At 41.2% G+C, this 18,081-nt stretch overlaps 1 protein-coding gene across 3 annotated transcripts in view; it reads left to right on the top strand.

Annotated features, from left to right (window-relative positions):
- LOC118213347 (filamin-A-interacting protein 1-like) overlaps positions 1-18,081 on the top strand; it is a 42,983-nt gene that overhangs the window by 13,492 nt on the left and 11,410 nt on the right. For all 3 annotated transcript variants that reach the window (XM_035392266.1, XM_035392259.1, XM_035392248.1), the window contains 3 exons: positions 5,643-5,923; positions 8,710-8,883; positions 9,523-9,701. In XM_035392266.1, coding sequence (XP_035248157.1) covers positions 5,643-5,923; positions 8,710-8,883; positions 9,523-9,701 — 634 coding nt within the window. The remainder of the gene's footprint in view (positions 1-5,642; positions 5,924-8,709; positions 8,884-9,522; positions 9,702-18,081) is intronic.

Raw genomic sequence — 18,081 nt, 5'->3', positions numbered from 1 at the left:
TTCCACCGTAGAGGCCACCTGCATGTTTGATTAGTGCAGTGTTTTGTAAGCACTGTTCTTAATTACATAAATATGTTATGCAATACAATCCATGATTTATAGTTCTAGTATTCCATGAATATAGCCTACCATAAAACATCCATCTCTTCCCAGAAGGAAAACAGGAAGGACATGGCATTAGCTTATTTGTCAGCTCATTAGCATTGACTAGTGTATCTTCTTAAGTATTTCTTTTTTCAATTCAGTGCGCTTCATCAATAATATTCATGTTCATCTTATTACCTGGCACAAAAAGAAACTGAGGATAGGAAAAGGCGATTCATATGAGCCACTTGTGCGAGCCATGGACTTAATCAGTTCTGTGTGTTCTACATTACAGCATTGGCCAGGTTTTGCACCCATTGTGTTGCTGTCTTCTGTGTTAGATCATCCATTACTGTGCTAGCTTTCACTGGATGAGGAGGGGGGATACCCAGGGGTCCCACAAATGTCCAAGAATTCCCCCCAAGGTGTCCGTGCAAGGCATGAGAAATGACCCCCACACAGGACCGGGACATGGACGTCGGCAGCTGCAGGGGGATAAGTGATGTCACACGCTGAATATGCATCCCAGCGTCATCGCATTAGCAGAATGACTGATGTTGACTGTGGTGCTGCACCGGGTTGGATTATAAAACCCTGTACGTAGCGGTTCGTTCATACAACTCCTTCAGGTCTGTCGTTGGTGTCGTAACAATACAGTAAATCAATGACTGAAAAAGATGAGGAGCAAGAGAGAACAGTTTGCAGATGTGTCTTCTCCAGCAGACAGCCAGTTATGATTTCAGTATAAACTGTGGTGTACCCAGATAGCAGACGATTCTGGGCCAAATAATATGGAGTTTAGGCACCTACGGGTCAGTAATGGTAATGGAAAGTGTATTGTCGGCCACAAGCAGCCCAAATGCAACCAACCACACATGAGGTTTGTGTAGCATTCGAATTTTAGGCCAGATGTGGCACAACTGTAAATAGCCACATGTAAGGTTTATCAGGGCAAAATGTAGCCCAAATGTATATCACACCTGAGACATGGGGCTCTGTTTTCCGGCCAGCAAATGGCATGTTGCGGGCAGTCGCACTGGCAAAATGGCATTTCCGCCATACATTTTTATAAACCTGAGTGGTTTGGTAATTTCATGACTCACGTGTGCCGAAGTGGGAGGGGAGCCACTGCTGGGGGTCTGTCAATCAATTTCGCATTTTGAGACATTCCAGTCTGTCGTTTGCGCCTTTCGCCGCCCGCCTGGCCAGACCACATCTATGGCGTATGGTGCAGGCCACCGTTGGTGTATTGGTCATTTTGGGGCTTTACCATGCCCACATGGATCATATGCTGTCCAGTTTGGCTTTGATATAAGTCCCAGAATTAGGAAAAATGCATTTATTTTTCATTGTCTTTTTTTTCTTTTTTATAATTTGAATTCCTGTATTTATTTATATTTTTAATTGTTTATTGCTGTTCTTATACTGCACTGGTCCTACATTTCATTCTTTTTCTTACACCCGTGATGAGTATGACAATAAATGTAACTTGGACAATCTTTTCATTGTAATATCAACATAAAACAAATATGTAGAAATAATTAGCAATTGAGTGAAACAAGTAATACTCATTACAAATTCATATATGTATTAGTTTATGACATCATAACTAAGCAGTCTAATGTACAGTATCTTCCTGCATGGTGGAAATGTTAAAATCAGCTTGAACATGTATTGCCTTATCCAGAATTTTTTGAACAAAAAATTATATGTGAGCGAAGAAAAAAAAAACATTTTTTTGGCATGTAAGGTTTAATAGGAAATTAAAACTGACCCGTAATAAACATTTAGGCAGTGTTCTAATTCTGACGGACGAAAATTCAAACAAGTTTGAATTAATTTTTCTTATTTATGAGATTTGTTAACTCAATTTTTGAAAAAACAGTGACATCCCAACCCCTTGCAATAGAACCTCTTGTGAGAAACATCAGATTAGTTTATCGTTATCCGCGTCTTTCATTGCAGCAGTAGACTATAGAAATTGGCAACACGCCCTGCAGCAATGTGCACAGATCTTAAAGGGAATGAAAAGAGGTAATTGGCTATTAACAAATGCAGCTGTACCACACCCACTGATAGTATATTCAGTATTCCCTCACCCTGTTGGCAGGCGTGCCACTCGCTTTAGGCCCGAAACATACCCTACATAAGTACACAAACGCAAATGACAATGCCAGGCCAACTCAACATGTGATATGTCCCTGTGGCGTGAATAAACCTGGCACCTCAAGGAGGCGATCCAGGATAGTTGTGAAAGACTGAGCAGAAGAAAGCACTAATAGAAAAAGATGGCTTCGTCCTGTTGTTACCTGCTATGATGCCCCTCGGTGTGATGCTTGACACTGTAGCTGGCGCTTGTGCTGCCTTAAAAAAAGTCATGTGACATTTTAGAACGCAACTACGTGTGAAATCGGCTTTGCATTGCACCATGCAACATTGTTTCCGGAAAACAGAGCCCATGGTCTCATCAAGGTAGAGTTGTGGCTGGGTTCTGGCAGCCAGATTCGGATGGGTTCATCACCGTCATTCCATGGTATGTGGGCCAAGTAAAGTGGTAAGTGTGGGCAAGCACTGGCCATCACTCAGTTGTTATCTGATACTGATGTTGTAGCGATCACACAGCCTACTGACGGGAAGCCTGGGACTATGTATGGTCTTCTGTTAGCATTCAGGTCAAACAGCTTGCCTGCCAGTATACATCTTTCATGAGATTTCCTATCAGAATTTTAAATGCAGTTTTATTTGTTCAGGCATATGGTCATTGATCATATAAAGTTGCTTAAAAATATCAAAAATATTGTGTTTCTGCTTCCAAAATGACTATAATAAATATTTTATATCTATATATTAAATTAAAAAGACTAACAGGAGTCTTTAAGATTAAAACAGTACAGGTGCAGTGAAATCCCTAAAGGGTGCTAATGTGCTGGGCTATAATGGTCTTTTGTCAGCACTAAAGAACTCCATTAATAACCTAACTGAGGCAAGACTAAAGATGTAGAGATATCTCCCTGTCTTCCAACACTCAAAGGGATTCACAGCTTACCAGTGAGTTAATCGTGTAAGTTTATGAGTTAAAGACAGACCTTTTTAAAAATGTTCTTGAAAGGTTCCTTGTTCTAACACAGTAGCATGTGTACACAAAGCACAATTACATAGTGACATGAGTTTGTGGGCCTGTATGCCAATGAAAGGGACAATATGGAAGGTATATTTCACTAACAGCTTTTATTTGTTTTAAAACCATAGCAAGAATTTGACATTGGCTTATTACCCTGTCTCTTGTTTTGGGTGTCCAGAAGTATTTGAGTAACACATAACTTGGTGTGTGTCTATGTAGCTCTCATAATCAGGAGCAGATGCAGGTGTTCCCTTTTAAAGGGAAGGCATTTCATGCAATTTTGTGGCTTTTGAGAGATAAAATAATTATCCCAGTTTCAGGCCATGAAATCCATGAAACACATTGAAATACAACCTTGAAAGGTTGAAAATTGTCTAAGAACAATTTGCCGTACCCTCAGATAACCCCACGGTTCCTAATCCCTCTTTATACATCTCTCACTGAAGTCTCATTACAAACTTTGTCATCTCAGTTGCTTTCAGTTGGTCAATATTTAAACAGGCTTCTGAAAACAAATATTGAGCCCTATTTTAATGACAACGTAGGCCCTAGTGGAAATGTGCCTGGATGCAAGTGGAATTGTCTGTTAAGTCTCCCACAAATGGAATATTTGTTGCCTGTGCTTGTTTTTGTAGTTTCATGGTCTGCATTAAACCCATACTGTATATCAACATGGGTTGAGTTCCACATTAGGGATTTTGTCAATAGAAGCATTTTGCATTGCGCAAGTTTGGTGGCCAATAAGGCATTCATGTTTAAACCAACCCAGGCCGGTTTAAGCTCAAATGCTGCTGCATCTATTTAATTTTTTTTGGTGGCATTGTGAATGCACCGCATATTAATGCATGCACGCATTACACAGATCAATATTTTGTTCATTTCAATTTGACTTTTTGATATGCAAGTTATACAGTCGAATGTTGGATATTTTGGCATTGCACCTGTATGGAGGTAATCAATGGATGCTCCTTGGATGAGAGACAACCAACATGGGACACCAACTCTACCTACACCTGTCAAATAGTGTAAGATACATGTTCGTTAAATGCGTGTTGGTGCCCTTGAGCAAGGTACTTAACCTGCATTGCTTCAGTATATATCCAGCTGTATAAATGGATACAATGTAAAATGCTTTGTACAAAGTTGTGTAAGTCGCTCTGGATAAGAGCGTCTGCTAAATGCCTGTAATGTAATGTAATGGTTCACTGGTTCTTTATGTTCATTTTTAACTGTCCCTACAGTCAAATAGAGCGCATAATGGGACACTGTATGAACGCCTGCCTAGCAACACTCTCTCCCAAACGTCTTAATGAATTGCCATTTGACATTCGGCCCTTTTTTCTGAACTGGACTGTTTTATAGTCCTAATTCTCTTGCCATGTTCTGTATGGTGTCTGACTAATATATTGTACAATTGCGTAGCGGAATACATAGATATTGATTTATAATGATACGTGAGCCATAAAGGTGTACTTGTGTATATATTGTCTATGTTCTCTAAATAAGCTATATACATAGCTTATAGTCAAAACAAACACATAATACAAACACATAATATAATATTGCTCACTAGTTTATTTTAAAATATTTGAGGAACTAATATTTCTATTGCAATATAACTGATGAATTTATTTATTTCTTGAATAGCAGGATTTAACATGTTAATTCTAAAGTCTGTTATTGTGAAATGATGCCCTAAGTACCCTTATTTTGAAATGATATCTTTCACAGCATATAAAAAAATAAAAAACAAATCACAATTGGGAGCTAATAGGCAGTGTGCAGGCATTTTTTGTGGATTTCATTTTTTATTGCCCGGCACCTGAGAAAACATTTTGGATGTGCACGCGTGCTCGCCTTTCTGGAAAAGTCATATGAAAGGCCTGAACATGCTCAGTGCGTGCATCCACGCTGCAGCTCATTTGCGCGCATGGATACACCGTCCGCAACAATCCAACATACAGTACTTCTTGCATTCTCCTCCAAGGTGCTTTCATGTCGAGTTATCATAATACCTGTTTTCTTTATGAATATGACTAAATGTAAATGTATAACTACATAGTGGAGTGTCAGTGTATACCACGTAACATAGACACTGTCCATGAAGCTGAAATGGATTTTAATTACTGCCGGTTCATTTGATCTCAGTGCAATTCAATACATTAATTGGCTGGCTGTCATTTAATAAAGTAGCTGAAGAATTGCTCAGTCTCACGTTACCCTGGACCATTTTACGTCAATCAGCTGTTGCAAAATGTTTTTGTTTTGATATGCAGTTGTAATTGGATAGCAGGCCTCAAAAACTAAACTGGATCTCATTCGTGGTTGGCAGGGGACTGGGAGAAGGATAAATCTGTGCCATGACTTATTAAAACCTTATTATAACCGGACTGTGGTAAACAACATTGATTCATTTCACTCTTGTGTCGGTGTCCAGGCAGAAAAGTCATGAAGTCCCGGAACAGTGAGCCGGAGAACCCGACCAACAGTCAGCTTGATGCCCCCCAAACAACCAATGGCGAAGAAGATGGTGGGAACCTTCAGGGTTCACAGAAGAAGGCTAAACCTCTGCAGGAAAAAGATGGAGGGATGGGGATCTCTGAAACAGCGAAAAGGCCCCAGAAACCCTGCAGGATGAGTAAGAAAAAGTGTGGATTCATGGATCTTTCCAGAAAGCAACTGCTCAGGTTTATGGGGATAATGGAAGGAGAGGTTCAGGTAAGAATCTGGAGTACTGGGGTTGCAGAGTTATATCTCATTAAATCTCAGGTTACCCCTGCACAGACTGCATTTTTTTTCTCCCAAGTTTGGATATACCTTATTATGCATCTTCTGTTCCAACTGTATCACCTGCTGTTATGTGCCTAGAGCACTGCATCTAAAGTATGTGCACCCTCCTGGTCTACACCCTGCAAGCCACTCAATGCTAGTCAGAGGAGAAACACATTTCTCACAGACACCATCTGATAGTCTGTGGCTATCTGGCCCTTTGTTATTCTGGTCATAGTTAGTCATAGTTTTTGGGATTTTTAGTTTGATAAACACCAGTATCTTGGATACATAGCATTAATATGATATGCAGAGCGGAATGCAGGCCAACATTGTTTAATTATATATTAGTCAAATGCCCCTTTCAGTGTAACTTTCATCACATTTTATTGTACAGGTTTTTCATTATTTTAAGAGGGTGTTTTAAAGAGGCCAGGTCTCTCTAGACCCAGGTTGGGAAACTACATTCCAGAAAGGGCCTGTGTGTATACTAGTTTTTGTTGCCACCATTAGTCAAACACTCCAACACCAACTTCTGTGGTCTAAACTCGTTGATTAGGCCACAGAAACTGTACAATGCAGGCATATAGACACATGAGCATTCATCAGCTGTTGTTCATGTCACGGAATGTGGCTAAAATGTCAGCTCATCTAAATTATTGGGCTAATTAAATAATTAAGCAGAAGTTGGTCTAAAATCTTGAAAAATGGATATTGCCCATCCCTGCTGTAGATTCTTACTTGAGGCTGGCTGGCACAGTGGCCTTTGTTATTGGTCAATCAACGGGCCAGCAGATAGCCTGTAGTTCACATGGTACCAGCCAGTTGTCGCTAATCCCCACCCCCTTCTCACATTGCCTCTAAAGTTCTTTCCCAGAAGAGGGTGGGGGATTTGTTCAGGTGGTGAGCTGGCAAATTACTTTCTGACCAAAGGGATGTTCACATTATAGTTTTCACTTCACTGTGGCTTTTGCCAAACAAGGCGAAAGACAGAGAGAGAGATGGAACAGTAGGTGGGTCATTTCCATGCCTCCAAACAAATCCATTTTTCTATATATAAGCTCCAGAAAAATCTAGCCCCGTACAATGATTGAAATCTTGTGAACGTTTTATAGATGTAGACCTCATTACAGCCTCCCTCTGGGTATGATTCATTTCAGATTAGTAACTGTACCCTCCTACTGCGTGATCAAAAATCACACTGTTCTGAATTTTTTGTGTTAGTGTCTCTGTTCATGTATCAGTGCACTGCTGCCTCAACCAGCGAGAGTTGTCATAGAGTTGCATGCTCTACCTGTTCAAAACCAGCCATCAGCGAGTTCTAATGTGAACATATGTTCAGATACCAGCCTGGATACGTGGCTGGATCTGTGGGCTCCTTCCAAACTCACAGTGTGATTTAATAACAAAGTATGATGCTTTGATATTTGATTTAATGCTTTATGAGTCAACTAAATCAGTAAATCAGGCTAATTACAGGAAAGGATACAAGTGCATTGGCAATTCAAAAATACACCAAACTAGACTAAAGATATGAATTTTTTTTTTGAAAAAAGTAAAGGCCTATGAATTTTATACAGGGGAACTAAACTAAATGTTTTTTTGTGTGCTGTGAGATTGTTTGTCTGGCTTCTCAGGACAGTGCTTTTGTCTGCCAATAAGTGGAGTCAAATGATCTTTTTAACCAGGGGCTCCCTCAAATGATGGATGTGAATGTGCATCCAACCTATGGATGACTACATGTGCCAAAATTAAATTAATCATTACATAAATAAATAAATAAATAAATAAATTCTACATTTTATTTTGAAATAATTAAATAATTCCCACCTCATGGCTATTTAACTATTTCATGTTGTATTTCCGAATGGCTTTTTTCATTTCATAATGACACTTTTCCGAATGATGTATTTCCGAATTATGTTTTTATTTCCGAACTCCCTTTTTCATTTCATACTACTTTTCAATGCATGATACTTTTCAAAATGGTAAGTGAATCTATGTCCTGTCGCTTATTGTCTCTGTGTCCTGACTGTCAGTGACTCTGCGTCCTATCACTCAGTGAATCTGTCTGTCTCTCAGTGACTCTGTGTCCTATCACCAGAGAATCTGTGTCATATCACTCAGTGAATCTGTCTGTCGCTCAGTGACTCTGTGTCCTATCACTCAGTGAATATGTCTGTCTCTCAGTGACTCTGTGTCCTATCACTCCGTGAATCTGTCTGTCTCTCAGTGACTCTGTGTCCTATCACCAGAGAATCTGTGTCATATCACTCAGTGAATCTGTCTGTCGCTCAATGACTCTGTGTCCTATCACTCAGTGAATCTGTCTGTCTCTCAGTGACTCTGTGTCCTATCACTCAGTGAATCTGTCTGTCTCTCAGTGACTCTGTGTCCTATCACTCAGTGACTATGTCTGTCTCTCAGTGACTCTATGTCCTATCACTCCGTGAATCTGTCTGTCTCTCAGTGACTCTGTGTCCTATCACTCAGTGACTATGTCTGTCTCTCAGTGACTCTATGTCCTATCACTCCGTGAATCTGTCAGTCTCTCAGTGACTCTGTGTCCTATCACTCAGTGAATCTGTGTCCTATCACTCAGTGATTCTGTCCTATCACTCAGTGACTCTGTCTGTCGCTCTGTGACTCTGTGTCCTATCACTCAGTGACTCTGTGTCCTGTTGCTCAGTGACTCTGGGTCCCATCCCTCAGCAGATCTTTATCCCATCGCGCAGGCCCGGGAGGATATTATCCACATGCTGAAGTCAGAGCGCACCCGTCCAGAGGCCCTGGAGGCTCACTATGGCTCGGCCGTCCCAGAAAAGGCTCTCAGAGCTCTGCATCGGGACGGCCTGCTGATACACTCCCATTCTTTCGGGGATGACGTCTACGAGACGCCCATGGCAGAGGTGAGTGACAAAAACCTCCTCTTTTCATCCATTTTATTCTCCCTAATTGGGATTTTCAAACTTGCCACTGTTGCCTCTGTATCACCTGTAACCTGTTCAAAGGAGCTTCGTAGTGCATGCTGTCATCCAGTGCATTTGCTCGTGAGCCGGTTACAATTTTAAACCTTACAGGATATACAGTACCACTGGAAAACTACTCTGGTTATGGTGGGGAAAAAAGCTCATTGGGTCCTAGTCACAGTTCCCTCGGAATAGTAGGCAAGGTGTGAATTATGGGGGGGTTTGAGGGGAGTCTGACCCCCCCAATTGAGACTCTCCAGACAGAAATGAAAACAAAAGCTTAAGCGAGAACGTACCGCAATATTCAAATTATGGGGGAACCAGGGGGAGCTCAGCCCCTGAAAGAGACCTGAGCCCCTGTGGTCCGTGCTTGCAACCCCCATCCCCACAATCTCACAGACCAAATTCCAACCCCGATAGCAGGCCTAGGCATAATTCTGGCACGGTCCAGTCTGCCCTTGAAGTGTGTTAACTGAGCCGTATAGCCATATCCAAATTGATGGTAGTCCCTGAGATACGGACGACACAAGCGTTCGGGACCGACACTGAGGGTCTCTGCCATGTCCCCTGTCCCCCCAGCTGGACCGGCTGGAGGAGAAGAGCCGGGAGACGTACCGCCGCATGCTGGAGCAGCTCCTGCTGGCGGAGAAGTGCCACCGCCGCACCGTCCACGAGCTGGACAACGAGAAGCACAAGCACACCGACTACATGAACAAGAGCGACGACTTCACCAACCTACTGGAGCAGGAGCGGGAGAGGTGAGGGGGCCCGCACGCCCTAACCCTAACCCTAACCCTAACCCTGAAAGAGGAGGGGGGGGTGAGCAGAGATACCAATGTTCACCACTGTGGAGGGACAGAGGGGGGTGGTACCATATTACACCACCCTGAAAGAGGAGAGTGGTGAGCAGAGATACCAATGTTCACTACTGTGAAGGGAAAGGGGAGGGGGGTATTACCATATTACCACCCTGGAGGGAGGGAGATAGGAAGGAAAGCCCATTGTTTTATATCAATCTTCAAAGAGAGGGTGTGCAGTAGTGGAGGGGTGAACAGGAACTGAAGTCTACGCATGGTAGTGGTCACTGAAGAGGAGGCAATGAATTATGTTCGCAGCACAGAAGCTGTGGGGTGAAGTACTGTGGGTGAACCATATGCAAATTAACCCCTCTCAGATTTCTGAGACGCCCCACCCATGAGGGTTAATTTGAACATGCCGCTGAAGTGCTGAATCAGCAGGAAACATCTTATCCGCTGAAATATTGTAATTGCCAATATTAGTGGCTCAGAGCTATTGAATTGTTCTTATTTGCTTAACACATCTTGTCCTCACCAAGTCCTAAGAGGAGATGAATCTAACATAAAATGCGACTCACAACGCCCACAAATTTAACTGATAATTTTCATTTAATAAAAAAGTTTGGTGAAAACCAAAAGATAATTCTGCTAAAGGGGATTCTACAAGTTTATGAAATGGGGTGCACTTTTCCAGAGATGGATTCTGCATGTTGGCTTATTTGTGGTTGAATATATAATTACAAAGTAAAATCTGTTCTTTGTATATTGTATGTTGTCTGTGTTATTTGACACACAAGGTTAGATTTATCTACTGCTAGGACTTGGTGAAGACTAGATAAGACTAAGTGTCAGTTATATCTTAATGTACCGAGCAATGGAATTGGAAGAGGTATGCTTTCCTTTTCACTTCATTGTTCCAGTAGTCGTAGTAGTACAGTTTTTGTTTTGCTTGGATTGGCATTGTATACAATGGGATATTTTCATCTAGCATAGAGAACTATAACTACTTTACTCATGAGTGCAAGGCTTGTACCGTCTCAGTGATTCAAATGCATAACCTCTTAGTTAAGTATTCAGTTACTTAAGCATAAGCAATCATTCAGAGGTGGTTTGCACTCATAAGCAAGATTTGCAAACCACACATCCTGGCCATGAAGAACTTTGAAAGGACCAGCAAGCCAGAGCAGATAAAGTAACAGAAATAAGTAGTCCTATCGATTTCAGGGGTGGGACACTGGACTGGTCTATGGGGCTACTGATGGATTAAAAGAATGCGGGCACCTACTTCAGGGATTTGTGTATCTTAAACAATCTGACAAATGCCTGTGGATCATGTGACCTAAGAAGGCAGTATGTTAGAGTCCACAAGTTTCAATTATGTGATCTGGCAAATAATTTTAAATATATTTATGCTCATTTACTACTTATCACAATATCCATTGCAATTGTTGTTTTATTTTGTTCTTTATCATTGAATTTTTGACCTCTTGCACCTTTTTTTTACTATAATACAATTTATTTGTATTTGTTGGAGTAACACGGTCACAAATGATGAACTAGGATAGACTTTAGGCAGATTTACCTGAACTTGTCTGCAAATGTTGTAATGTTCTAATCAAAGTACAGATCTCACACATTAGCATTAAAAATCTTTTAGCATTAAAACAGAAATATTGCTGTTGCTTGCAGCATGGAAGTGTTTACCATTGCTTTTTCAAAATGTAAACTACACTTGTAGCGTCACCACAAATCCCAGAAATATTATGCACAGCACAGCTGCATAATATCAGAGCTAAGATAATTTGCAGTGATATTCCCTTTATCTGGAACATAAATTTAGATTCAAATTCAATTCAAATTTTAGTAGGCCCAAGTGTTACATAGCATGAAAATAATCCTCTACTCACTTTTAACTGATGTGATGAGAGGTTTACATTTCTGCTGCACAAATAATTAACTGCCTGGCACTAGCGATGAACTTTGTGTGCCTTCAGGAACAAGCTACCTTCCACTTATAATGAAACACCTTCTGGATATAGTGAAATTTACTCAGTTGCGTACAGTTGCATACACACACACACACACACACACACACACACACACACATATATATATATATATATATATATATATATACTTGTGTATATATATATACATATATATACATGTTTCCCATGTGTATCTGTGAGTTTTTCACGTATATACGTGTGATGTTTCGTTGCATGTCTGTGAAAGTTTCATCGATATGTGTGTCAGTATACAACAGTGTACATGTACTGTATGTGCAAGTGTTTCACGCATATTTGTATGTGTGTTTTCTTTGTGTATGTGTGAGTGTCTCACGTGTATGTGTCAGTATACATCTTTGTGCTAGTTTTTCATATGAATGTACGCTTGCTACGTGTGAATATTTTGCATGTGTGTGTGAGTACACAGTAGTATGTAGGTATGTGTGTGTTTCATATGTGAGTATGTGAGTACATTTTTAATAATTTCCGAAGAGACCCCTCATATGTGTTTCTGCATGTAATTCTGCATTTACATGCATTTCACTTGTTCACGTGTCAAGAATACAGGAATACAGGACTGGGTTAATATACACTCCCAGCACAGCTTAGAGCCCCGGCAGGCATCTGTTGAATTTGCTGGCCGTGGCAACAGTGTTTTACTTGCTCCTGCCAGACCGTCACCACATTCCAATTACACGTGGGTTCTGTGAGTAGGCAGACGATAATCAGGAGAGGACAGGAGTATCCTGCCACCACACACAGTCACCACCAGGGGGAGACAACAGAAGCACCTGCATTTCACCACCTGTAAAACTTTGAGTAACATCAGTCAGACAGTCTGTGTGTGCTCTGACTTTACCCAGTCTCCTCCCTCTTGTTTTTTTGATGCACAAAAGGTGCATAGAGGGCAGATCACTGTCCGAGTTGCTCGTGTGCAGTCGAAGCTTTAAGTTTGTTGGGAAGGGCCTTGCTTCAAAGAGCATGTGCATTCTGTTTTGAGCAACGTCAATCCCTAGTCCAAACGTCTCAAAGTTCACAGTGAGGTTTCACAGTCTGCTTAATGTGCCATGGAGATGACAGCATGTGACCTTACTGAGTGGTTTAATTACATTTTAAGCAGGCTGCCTTGAAACACAAACTATAACTGAGACGTATGAAGTCTGTTTAAACTCCTCAGTTTTGAATGTACAGAAAAGATGTGAGTTAAGAAATATGATGCACAAAAACAACTTTCAAATATTAAATTTGCATGACATTATCAAGCATTATTCAAGCATAAGAAACCCCTGATCCATGCTTGAAATGTTTAGCTATGTTAGAGACATGTAAGGCAGTCATTCTGAAAAAAAGCACAGTACCACACCATTGTGAGTGAAAATGCATAAGTGGAACTTATACAGTACATTTCTGAAAAGTGTTTAGCTGGATGTACCAAGCATGTATAGTCACAGTGCCAGTGCACCCAACGGGGATTCATAAATCACATCCAAGTGCACACTTTTCCTGGGTTGCATTTCCTCATAGAAATGTCTAAATTACTTTTGAAAATAGCTGTAGGGACCTCTCCTTTGGATCCAGCCAGTGTCAGTCCTATTCTTGTCTGCAGAATTTTTTTTCCAGGGCTCTGTGTGGGCTTCCCCTACTCCCCTGGGCTCACCCCCCCCCCCCCCCCCCCCCCCCCCCCCCCCACCTACATCACTGTGACCTGACCCCTTCCCCCATTCCTCCAGTGCTCCACTGGCATGTTCTGATCTTTCAGCACCGAGTGATAGCACATTCCTTTGCCCTGCAGTCATAGCCCTGTCTACAGGCTGCCTGGTCTTTCTGCCAGTGATGTCACAATGGACCTAGATTACCTGTGATGAAGGACAGGGCACCCTTGGGACTAAAGGACAACTTGTTCAGATTTGGGAGACATTTATCTGTTTGTATTTATGCCAAACCAGAATGTTCTTTCAGGATGTGGCAAAGACTTGAAAGTTCACACCCCTGAACTCAAACCCAGCCTCTGTTGAGGTAATGGTCTGACAGTTGTCTTTACATAAACAGCAGGGATTTTTGTAACATTTATCCCAGTAGAGTCTTCAGCATGTCAATAGCAGTAAATGCTTGTCTGGCAAGGGAGATACATTTTACCCCAGATTCTCATTTCAATTACAATGTTTAGCTGTGGAAAAATCTTTTCAGATTAGTTAGACTTCAAAAAAGTATTTAAAAAAAATGTTTCTCCTTCTAGTTCATCTTTGTGTCCCTGTGTTGGGTTCAACGTAATGGAGAGTGATGTAAATTGAAAGAAAGGATGGGTGTCCCTGTATGGTTCAGATGCTTCAGAGCACTTCTTTCCCTCGAAGAACATGAAGAACAGCACTTATAACAGCTTGTTTTGATGAGCGCGGCCATGTCACGTCAGCTGCAATTGGCAGCCTCTGACGTATGTGCAGCCATGATGAACAGGTGGCCTAGAACGAATCCTAGAGTCAGCTAGGAGTAGCAGAAGAATGCCTCCTCATTATTTCTTCCTTTTTTGCTGTTCAGGGGAAAATCAAATTTAGTCTTTTTCACAGTTCTATGGAAATAATTACATTTGTTTGGTATTTTTCATCGTCTCAGTGTGATGACGGATCCCCCTTGGAAAATCCAAGGAAGAAACCTCCCCCAAAAATGTCACCACATTCTTTGTTTGTTTGCACAGCCTTTTCTTGAGTTCTTGGAAAAACATGCTGTATGATTCTCATTGGAGGTGGGTACAGTCCCAGCACTTCAGTTTAATTGTGACAGCTCTATCCTTGTTTTACAACAATCTCCAACAATCTGCAATAATCAGGATTTGAGACTGAAGATCAGATCACTTCACTGGGGCTGTCATGGCATACGATAGATAATGAAGTTCTTTGGGTTGGATTGAATCAATTGAATTGAATTTAAGTCCTATAGTGTCTCCAGGTGCTCCCCCTTTTGGTCACCTGGACCCGGCCCACAGAAAGGCCATTTAAGGATGTCCCACCGTTCCATCGTGGGACAGATAGGCTATCCCACCTCAGATAGACTGTAATCCTTCCGTGCCCCATGATCATGTGTGTGAAGGTTAGGTGTCACCCTGGGTGGCATAAAGCAGAATGTGACTCCTGAATGCGGTGACATCACGCCTCCAGCCCTCCAAAGTGCTGCATCTGTAGGTGTCAGCTCAACTCAGGGGTGGACAAGGGGGTATTAATGTTGTGCCGCATTCCACTGGCGGGAAGCTGACTTCCACTCACCAGCACTACGTCCAACATGCCCGCCTTGCCAATGTGGTCCTGAAAAGACACGGAAAACAGAGTCATTGTAGAGTGTGTGGAGTATAGGAATCATGATTTATTTCTCTCAATAATTTAATAGATGTAATGATAACAACATTGTTAATGTTTAAAAAACTATGTCCTGCTCCAACTTTTTGGGAGAGATGAATGAGAACACTGGCTGGATCTGATGGGGGTCCTTTAGCCTATTTTTAAAAAGCAGCTTTGACATTTATTTTGGGTTTAGAACCTCAGACCATCTGTATTCTCAATAAGACAAATACCCTGTGAGTATTCCAAGCTGAATACAGTGAGCTGCATAATGTTTGGGACAAAGACATGTTTTTTTCAGAATTTGGCTCTGTACTCCAAAATTGTTCACATGTAGTTAAAGTGCATTCCTAGTTTTTATTAAATTGTATTATTATAAATTTTGGTTTCACCATGTAGAGGCACCCCATTTCAAGGCACCACAATATTTGGCACAAATTCATGTTACGTAAATGACAATATTCATGTCTAGTACTTTGCATGCAATGACTTGCTTGAAGTCTGAGGCCTATTGACAACACCTGATGCTGAGTATCTTCTCTGGTGATGATCTGCCAGGCCTATACTGCAGCCATCTTCAGCTAGTTATTATTTTGTTTGTTTTTGTTCTGGGGGCTAGTTGCCCTAAGTTTTCTCTTCAGCATATGAAACGCATGTTCACTTTATTTCCGATCAGGATGGTATCATTGTCTTGCTGTTGGGTGAAGTACCGTCCAATGAGTTTTGGGGCATTTGGTTGAATCTCAGCAGATAAGATGCTTCTATATGTTTCAGAATTCATTCTGCTGCTATCATCAGTGTCATGTCATATGTGAAGACAAATGAGCCAGTATCTGTGGCAGCCATAAATGCCCAAACCATAATACCCTCACCACCATGTTTCACAGATGAGGGGGGTGCTTTGGATCTTGGGCAGTTCCTTTTGGCCTCCAGACTTTACACTTGCCATCACTTTGATACAAGTGAATCTTGGTCTCATCTGTGCACAAGACCTTTTTCCAGAACTCTGTAGGCTCTTTTCGGTACTTCTTAGCAAACTGTAACTTGACCATCTTGTTTGTGCAGCTGACTAGTGGTTTGCATCTTGCACTGTAGCCCCTGTAGTTCTGGTCATGAAGTCTTCTGCGGACAGTAGTCACTGACACATCCTCACCTGCGCCCTGAAGAGTGTTTCTAATCTGTCAGGACAGATATTTGGAGTTTTTCTACGTTATGGTAAGACTTCTTTGGTAGAGGTCTTTTTCTGAGCTCACCCATGCTATTTTTCTTCTTAATGATGCTCCAAACAGTTGATTTTGGTAGGCCTAAGGTTTGGCCTATGTTTCTGGTTGTTTTTTTTATTATTTCTCAGCCTCATAGCTTCATAGCACAACTTGACAAATGCCACTTACAGACTCCAAAGGCAATCAAAAGACTAGAATCAACACTAGATACTGAAAGTTATTTTATACTTTACTAAGGAAGCAATTTAACAAGCAGTTGAACACACCTGACTAATCAGAAACACTTGTGATGCCGTTTGTCCTAAAAGTTATAATGCCCTGAAATGGGGGGAATTTGTATAAAAAGTGTTGTAATTCCTACAAGGTGCAACTAAAATGTATTAAAATATCCTTAAATAAAAGCTGAGAATGTGCACTTTAATGTCAGTTGTTTCATTACAAATATAAAATTGTGAAGTTTGAAGCCAAATCAAGAAAAAAAATGCATTTGTCCCAAACATTATGGCGCTCACTGTATATGAGTATTTCTCATTTCATTCTGTTTGACTTTATTACAGTGCCTTCAAAAGTATTCAGACCCCTTCAGTTTTTCCACCTTTTGTTACATCACAGCCTTATTATAAAATTGATTAAATTCATTTTTATTCTCATCAATCTACACACAATGCCCCATAATGACAAAGCGAAAACAGGTGATGAGGACACGAAGGCATGCTTGATGTAACTGCCTTTTGACAGGAACTTATTTATTCAAACTTTAGGTTAAACCCACTTGTCTGTGCAGACTGTCTGTTTCTCAGTGAATCATGAAGTTTTTGTCAGTATTCCAGCCTGACTTGAGCAACTCACTCAAGTGAGTTTCCCTCTTGAATTCAGTTGGGACATCTCCCCATGCTTGTTGAGCCATGTTTGTTTCACTGATTAAAATAAAGCAGCAAAACAAAATGATACAGCAGTAGTTCTGTTCTGAACATGTAATACTCTCTCCTTCTCTTCCATCCATGAGTTTTTTTGGTTTCTTTGCCATATAGAAAGTCTCACAGGGTTGGGGGGGGTGGGGTGTATTTGTAAGCCTGTCTGCATTGTTTCCCCAAAACAGGACTTCACCCCATCCATTGTAATCCTGTCTCTATGGAAACATTTTAGGAATTTAAGACTGTTTGACAACTGAATCGTGTATAAATCCAGTGGAAAAGAAATGGTAGCTGTATCATATTTATGCAGTCCATCATTTTCAACTAAAATAAACAGGCTCCATTTGAAACTAGTTTTCCTTTAGTCTGTTAAAGAAGGAGGTGAAAACAAATGGGGATTACCCTCCCCCCCACCCAGCTTTAGTCCCGCCTCCCCAGCATCCAAACTGGAGCAGCACAATTATGTGCCATATATGGGAGAGGTGACATCATCAGCTTGTGGTTCAGTGCTATTTTTCACAACATTCACCTTTCATTGTTCTGATGACATGGTTGGAATGTGATGGCTAATTCCCTGGAGAGTAAAGGCCAAAGTCTGTTGCACAGATTCTGCACAATGCAAAATATGCTAGGAATGGACCTACCTACAGGGCATCCTGACTACCAGGGTAAGTTTGAATGATTCTATAACTGTCCAGACATAGACATTTTTTTAAATAAATGATCCAGTCAAAATCTAAAATGCCTGTATGTCAGAATGAATCTGCAGTGTGGAATTTCTGCATGGAAGTGAACTGAAACTTAGTAGTTTGCAGTGCTCTCATGTGAAACCAGTCAGCGTCTGTTGTGTCCAATTCATGCCGGGG

The sequence above is a fragment of the Anguilla anguilla genome, chromosome 1 (assembly GCF_013347855.1).
Source record: "Anguilla anguilla isolate fAngAng1 chromosome 1, fAngAng1.pri, whole genome shotgun sequence".
Taxonomy (NCBI): domain Eukaryota; kingdom Metazoa; phylum Chordata; class Actinopteri; order Anguilliformes; family Anguillidae; genus Anguilla; species Anguilla anguilla.
This window is presented reverse-complemented; position numbering and strand designations above follow the sequence as displayed.